The sequence below is a fragment of the Terrapene carolina genome, unplaced genomic scaffold (genome assembly GCF_002925995.2).
Source record: "Terrapene carolina triunguis isolate 2854851 unplaced genomic scaffold, T_m_triunguis-2.0 Scaffold95, whole genome shotgun sequence".
Lineage (NCBI taxonomy): Eukaryota > Metazoa > Chordata > Testudines > Emydidae > Terrapene > Terrapene triunguis.
Genome location: NW_020664446.1, coordinates 1,588,257 through 1,595,176, shown reverse-complemented (window position 1 = coordinate 1,595,176; position 6,920 = coordinate 1,588,257). Strand labels below are relative to the sequence as shown.

The following is a 6,920-nucleotide window of genomic DNA, read 5'->3' as shown; positions in this document are numbered from 1 at the left end:
CCCCCCGCCAGGACAGACCAGCCAGAGCCCCCCCGGATGCTCCCCAGGGCGAAGCGCCGGGCTGTGGGAGGATGCACAGATGGTCCAAGCGGCTAGGAGCCACTTGGCGCTGGCTCTGAGAGGCTCTCGGGGGGCAGGCGCTGGGGCAGGGCCGACACGGGCTGAGAGGCTGGGCCGGCGCGAAGGGGGTGCTCTGATGCTGATGCTCCGTGCCCCCGCTGCCCGTGGTTGGGGCTGATCCCCCCACCCGAGCTCTGTGCCGCTGGTGACTGGGGCTTGGACTGAGTGTCCGAGCTCCATGCCCCCTGCGACTGCCCCCACCCCAAGCGCTGCACCCCCAGAGCCTGGGGCTGACTCCCCTGAAGATCTGACCCCACCAGTGTACCTCTGCGCCCCCCAGGGCGAGCGCCCGACTGTTTGGTGGAGCGGGCAGTTCTGTGTGCTCCTGCCAGCTGATCCGCTGGGAAGAGCAAACGGGACCAATGCCCAATTTTCTCTCAATTTTTCTCAAAAAAGTCGGGACAGTTGGGACAGAGCTTAAAAGCGGGATGTCTGCCCCCCTGCCAGGGAGGGGAGGGGCTGCGCAAAGGGGCACCCGCTCTGCGAGACAAGGAGAGAGCGGGTCACACCCCTGGCTAGCAAGGCCCACAACAGCCCTCCAGGCGGGGGGCCCCGGGACTGGCCCCGGTTTGCTCCGCGAGGCTTGGCCGGGCTGGCCACCCCAGACAGCCTGTTCCCGGAGCTGGCACCTGGAGACCAGGCAGGTGGGAGCTCCCCACCCCAGGACAGCCCGCGCCCCCCGGAGACGCGGAGAGCCCCGTGCCCACCCCACTTACAGAACCTCCAGGCCCCGCAGCGCGCGGAAGGCCCCGTCCTCGATACAGCCGATCTGGTTCTTGTCCAGCTGCCTGCACAACAAAAGGGGAACCAGTTTTGCTGAATAGACTCTGGGCCCCAGGACAGTCTGCGGGCCGGGCCGGCACCCTGAGCTGGGCAGAGGAATGTCAGGGCCCAGGGGGCTGCGGGTCAGGAGTGAGGGGCGCCGGCTGAGCTTGGGGGGAGCCCAGGGCCAGGACAGCAGGGGTTGCAGGTCGTGAGTGAGGGGCACTACAATTATTATTTGTTATTTAGAGTGCCCCGAATGTCCCGGGCAGTCTCCAAACACAGGGTAAGCGCCAGGCCCTGTCTGGCAGAGCGACCGCTGGGGACCTGGCACTGCAGGGGGTGGCCCTTGGCAGAGCTGTGTGGGGAAGCTTACGCAGTATCTGCCCCCACGGGGCCCCCTCCTGGCCTAAACTAAGCAGATATCGCTCCAGGTGTGCCCCAGGGCAGGGCTGGGCCCCTGGGTAGCACCATGCCTCCTGGCTGTGAGCCCGGGATCTTTGCCCAGGGGCCGCCCCCCTGCCATGGAGACGTGGCTCTCCCGGGCTGAGCCCCCCCATTGCCACGCTCGGTGGATCATCCAAGGGCCGTGCAGTGCAGGGCAGCGTCCATCCGTCTGCATCCCTGGGGAGCAGCAGAGCACGGGACGCCCCAGGGACTCCAGTGCAACAAGTCTGTGCCCGTAACCGCCCCCGCTCCTCACTGCTGTCTGCATCCCGAGACCCGTCCTTCCCCAGCTGGACTCCCCATGCCCCAGCGCGCGGGATCCTGGAGCAAAGCACCGGGGAGCCCCTGGCACAGCTCCGGGGCCCATCCCAGAGGGGAAGGGGAGCCAGGCTGGAGGAGCGGCTGGACCACGGCGACTCACAGGTTCTTCAGGTCGGTGGCTCCGCGGAAGGCTTTCCTCGGCACGGCCTGGAGGAGGTTCTCGCTCAGGTCCCTGGGGAAACAAAACGTGGGCGGCGAAATCAGCGAAGCCCCAAAAGCGACGTCCCCTCCCTGAGAGCAGGGCAGGCGCCGGGGGAACCGGGACGTGTCGGGTCAGCTCAGTGCCCCCGGCTGCTATCGCCAGGCCAGGGGGCAGGGACAGCACCCCCCAGTGGGCAGCACGCAGCATTAGCGATCAGTGTGATAGCCGGGGCCCGGCACAGCCCCGAGTATCACCTCCTGCTTTAGGGGGTCGGACTGACGCAGGGGCTCTCCCAGGACTCTCCGGGCCGGGCTACGCTGCAGTGAGGTCGGGCAGAATTCGTCCCTCTATCTGGCTCCCGTCTCTTGCGCTACGTCTACACTGCAGCGCTCCAGGGTGGGCTCCACCTACGCTGACGGGGGGTCGCTGCAGGTGACCCACCTGCCCGAGCGGCGGCAGCTGGGGCAAGGGAAGAACTCTGTCCACCAAGCGCTGTCTGCATCGGGGGGATGTCTCAGAGAGACGGATTCACCCCGGCGATGGGAGAACCCCCCCACGGCTGGAAGGGTCTGCACTGCCGTGCTCCAGCTGCGCTGCGGCAGCGTTTCCAGTGTAGACGCGGCCTGCGCCTCTGCCGGGTGGGAAGAGCAGGGCACCCAGCAGGCACTGGCGTGGGACACTCCTCGGCTCTGACATACTCTGGACTCGCAGTAATTGCAGCTGGTTCAGTGGTAATTACTAAGTCACTGCCCGGAGCCTGCCCTGCAGTCTAGAGGGTGCACATGGAATCGGGTCTTTATTTACTTTGCCACCGCCCGGCACCTTTCACGTAATTACCCACCCCCGGCTGCCAGTGGTGAGCAGAGCCCGCGTGGCCGGTCGCTGCACCATGCACTGCGGGGTTAGAATCAGACTCAAGCCTGATTGGCAAGGCCTCTCCGGCCCTCGCTTTCCCAGCATCGCCTGGGGCTGGCTGCCGGGGCCGAAGGCTGGGCCAATGATCAAAAGTCACATCACAAAATGCTCTGTCGGCACCAAGTCAGGCTTGCAGACTATCCCCAACCACACCTCCAGCCTGCAGAAGGCAGCAGAGTGCTGCCCATGGCTGGGTTCCTTATGCTGTGTACTATCTGGTACCACAGCAGCACCACCATTGACCAAGCTTTAGGGGGCTGTAGAGCTCCTACACTCTCTGGTGTCAAGTGTGCCAGACACTCCTCCCTACTCTGGAGAGACCTGGGTTTCTGTGCTCTGCCCTGTGCCAGCTGCCGCACCCGCTGTCCTACCACAAAGCGCAAATCATCAATGGTGACCACCCCTGCAGGCCGCAGCACAAGCACAGACCTGACGGGAGAGCTCTCAGCCGAGTCTCTGCAGACACCTTCCCACCGGGCCCCACCGCTGGGCCGTCTCTGAGCTACACCACTGGCACTGCATGCACACGTCGAACTCAGCCACTGCCGCTCAGGCCCTACTGCGTGGGGGGGGGGGGGGCCCGCCCCCCCGCCGAGCGCCGGGGGGAAGGGGCCCCCCGCGGCAACAGGGCCCAGGCCCATTGCAATCAATGGAGAGACCCCCGGGCAGCAAAGCCTATTCAGGGCTCAGTGCAGACACCAGCGAATGGCCCCTGGGCAGGGGCACCAGGAACACGTGGACAGAGCCATGGGCAACCCTGGGCAGTGCCAGCACAAGTTGGCCAAGAGCCATCCCGTGAGATGGGATCCGGATTCCAGAGCACACGGACACCACCCGGGTCACGCTAATCGGAACTGAATTCTCCAAGGCTTGGCTCTGAACCACAGATCTGGCGGGGGGCCGGGCAGCACTGACCGGGTGAGAGCCGGCGAGAGGCAGAGACACCCGGGGGGATGAAGGGGAGACACGCAGGCCCCACAGCCCAGCGCAGACCACAGAGAACAGAGAAATAGGATCGGTCCCTTGCCGGGCTCCTCAGACCGCGTCCCACCATGCGACAGCCCGATCACCGCGCCAGGCCCCTGGCAGGGCATCCGCGCTCATGCACCTGGCGTTGCTGGAGCCGCTTCGTGTTCTGAGTCAGTGATGTGACCCTACGGGATCGTCGCGTGTCTAGGCCGGTCACGGAAACGCCGGCTAATCCGGGCTGATCTGCCGGGAGGTGGGTGCTCCCTGGTGGGAGCCGCAGCGCCCGGGGGCAGGGTAATTCTCTGCTCTTTTGCCAGAGCTGAGCCCTTGGCTGGCTGGGTGCCCCAGGACAATGTGAGGGGTTAACGGTGGCAGGAAGCCTGCGGTCGCCTCGGCGGCGGGGTTACATTGCAGGGTGGGTGTCTTGCATCGAGGCATTGCCTGGCCAGCCGCAGCTGCAGCCAGGTCTCCGGTGCGTTCCTCCAGAGAACGAGGCCCCCGGCACGACCTCCACACTGGACACAGATCCCAGGGCCCAGCCACCCGTGGACAAGTGGTCAGGATCCTCCCTCTCCCCATCCGCCCTAGGGAAACTGAGGCACAGAACAGGGCAGGGACTTGCCCGTGGTCACAGAGCAGAACTGAGACTAGAAGTCCCTGCCCTGCGTACCATGCCAGGCTGCCCCCGCCAGGGCCGTGCTGCACACGCAGACACGGCTCCCCCGGGAGACTCAAGGAAAAGGTTTCAGGAAGTGTCCAGTCACTTTACTCCTCCCGCAGTCCTGACCCCTTGGGGCTGGGACTGGCCCCCCCGGCAGGCAGCGCTTTAAATCCAAACCAAAGAGGAGACCTGGAGCAGCTTCCCTGCAGCCCGGACGGGCCCGTGGCCCCAGCAGCCGCCCCCAGCCCAACCACCCGCAGGGGAGCGGGTCCCAAAAGGAATCGGGAGGGGGGCATTACGGCTGCTAAGCCCCTTAGGGCGCTGATCTCACCAGCACCAACCCGGAGCGCTCGCTCCCTCCGATCGGCTCCACAGCTCTGTGCTGCCCCTGGCTCAGCCGGGTGGAGACGGCCAGACCGACAGCCCCGCCGCGCGCTGGCCCTGTAAGTCAGGAGAGAGCCAGCGCGGCTGGGCCCAGGCCCTGAGCAGCCAGTGACTTGGGAAGTCGTTGCCACGGAGGACTCTGTCTGCAGCCTCCCTGGGCTCGCGGCCAGGACGAGCGCTGTCAGGGACGGCTAAGGGCAGGGCGGAGCTGCATGGGGCCGGGGCAGGGCGTGTCCAAATGGTTCTGGATGGGACGCGTTAAGAAAACCGACCCGAATGGGAGCCTGATTGGCCTGCACTGTCCCTAGGCCATGTGACCCAGGATCAGCGCCCGCCCCTGCTGGGACGTCGCTAATCATCCAAGCTGTGCGCTGAGGGGGAGGCGCTCTGCCTCAGTTTCCCTGTCAGTACAATGGGAAGAACGATGGTCCTGCCCTGAGGTTGAATTTGCAAAGGGCCTTGCCAGGCACAGCTTCCCTGGGACTAGGAGGCAGCAGGTCTCCCAAGGAGAAAGGGGCAGGCGGCCTTGGTCCCCAAGCAGTGACACAGGGGAAAAGACTGGCCTTCAGCTCCGAGAGCCAATCCAAGGCCTCGTATCAGCCGGCCAAGGGCAAAAGGGGGGTTTTTAAGGGGCTTCTAGCTCTGTGAGCGCTGACATGCAGTTCATGTTCTGCCCAGGGGGTGGCGCTGACAGGCTGTCCTGGAGCTGCAGAAGTCCCCATGTCAAACCTGAGTAAAGTTCATTATCTCGTCCCCGCAGAGAAGAGCCCGGGGACCTGGGGGGGCTCGTCTCTCTCACCGACAGCCCTCGGTCCAATAAATGACAGAGCCCCGGGGGAGACGGGATCACAGGGGTCACCTAGTCTAACCCCTGCCGAGATGCAGGATTTATTGGGTCTAAGCCATCCAAGCCAGACAGCTTGTGAAGGAGCTTCCCCAAGCTCCACAGGCGTCTGTGCCACTGTCCGACTGCTCTTACAGTCGGGACATTTCCCCTGAGATTGAATCTAAATCTGCTGGGCTGTAGTTTGAACCCGTTGCCTCTTGTCCTGCCCTCTGTGGCAAGAGAGAACAACTTTTCTCCATCTTTTTGATGGCAGCCTTTCAAGTATTTGAAGGCAGATCTCATGTCCCCCCCCATTGTTTAACCAATTCTGTATGCGCTTAATGGTAGTTCCGCCAAGACTGCATTTCTCCAGCTTCCTTATCACAATGTCATGGGAGACTGTCAAAAGCCTTGCTGAAGTCCAGGTATATTATGTCCACTGCTTTCCCCCACCCACCTTGTCTCCCTCCCTTTGATGTTTTCCAGACCTTCCCTACCACCCACCCCACCCCGGGACATGTCACAGGGGGACACCCTCCCGCGCCCCCTGCCCTGGCACGTGGAACAGGGTCCTGAGGGAAACTGAGTCCCCATGATGGTCAGAAGGGGAAATACCTCTGTGACCCGCATATAACCCCACTCCGTGCCCCGATGCCCCCGTCCTAGGCTTTCACTCCTGGGGAATGCCAGTGCCTGGCTGGGGGAGCAGCTGGGATCTCGACTGTTAGCTCTTGGGGGGATAATCCATTAAAATCCCCTGGAAACCCCAGGAAGAACCAAGCCGGCTTTCTGAAGTGACCCAAGCCAGGTGCTGCCTTCCTGAGGAGCCCCATTCCTCAGACACACAACGGCCCCATTCTGCCCCCCCCCCCCAAAAAAATTGGCTGTTCTGCAAGGGAAACCAGTAACCAGTGCCCCCCAGCCCACACCTCGGTGTAGTGCCCTTAGACACTGGTACGGGTCAGGGCTGTCAGCCCCTGCCGGCTAGAGACTGTACCCCCCCCTCCCCGGAGGCATCGCCACTGAGCAGGGGCGGGGGGGAGAGCGGGGGAAGGAAACCTGACAAAATCCCAAACCCAGGCACCCTGTCTGCCCTGCTCTGCCTGCCCCACCTCCCCGCCCTTCCCACGCAGCACCTGAGATCCCGGCCCCCCAAACGCAGCGCTGGGCCCAGACCAGCGATTTCCATGTTCAGTGCCAGGAGGGAAGGAGTGACTTTGGTCTCCAGCCCCACGCCCCAGCCTCGGCCCTACGCCCCAGCCTCACGCCCCAGCTTCAGCCCCACGCCCCAGCCTCACGCCCCACACCCCAGCCTCGGCCCCACGGCCCAGCCTCACGCCCCAGCCCCGGCCCCACGCCCCAACCCCACACCC

At 64.4% G+C, this 6,920-nt stretch overlaps 1 protein-coding gene across 1 annotated transcript in view; it reads right to left on the bottom strand.

Moving 5' to 3' along the window:
* SLIT1 (slit guidance ligand 1) overlaps positions 1-6,920 on the bottom strand; it is a 126,726-nt gene that overhangs the window by 40,421 nt on the left and 79,385 nt on the right. The window contains exons 5-7 of the mRNA XM_029911358.1: positions 1,751-1,822; positions 837-908; positions 596-600 (exon numbers count right to left, since the gene is read on the bottom strand). Of these exons, the coding sequence (XP_029767218.1) occupies positions 596-600; positions 837-908; positions 1,751-1,822 (149 nt within the window). The remainder of the gene's footprint in view (positions 1-595; positions 601-836; positions 909-1,750; positions 1,823-6,920) is intronic.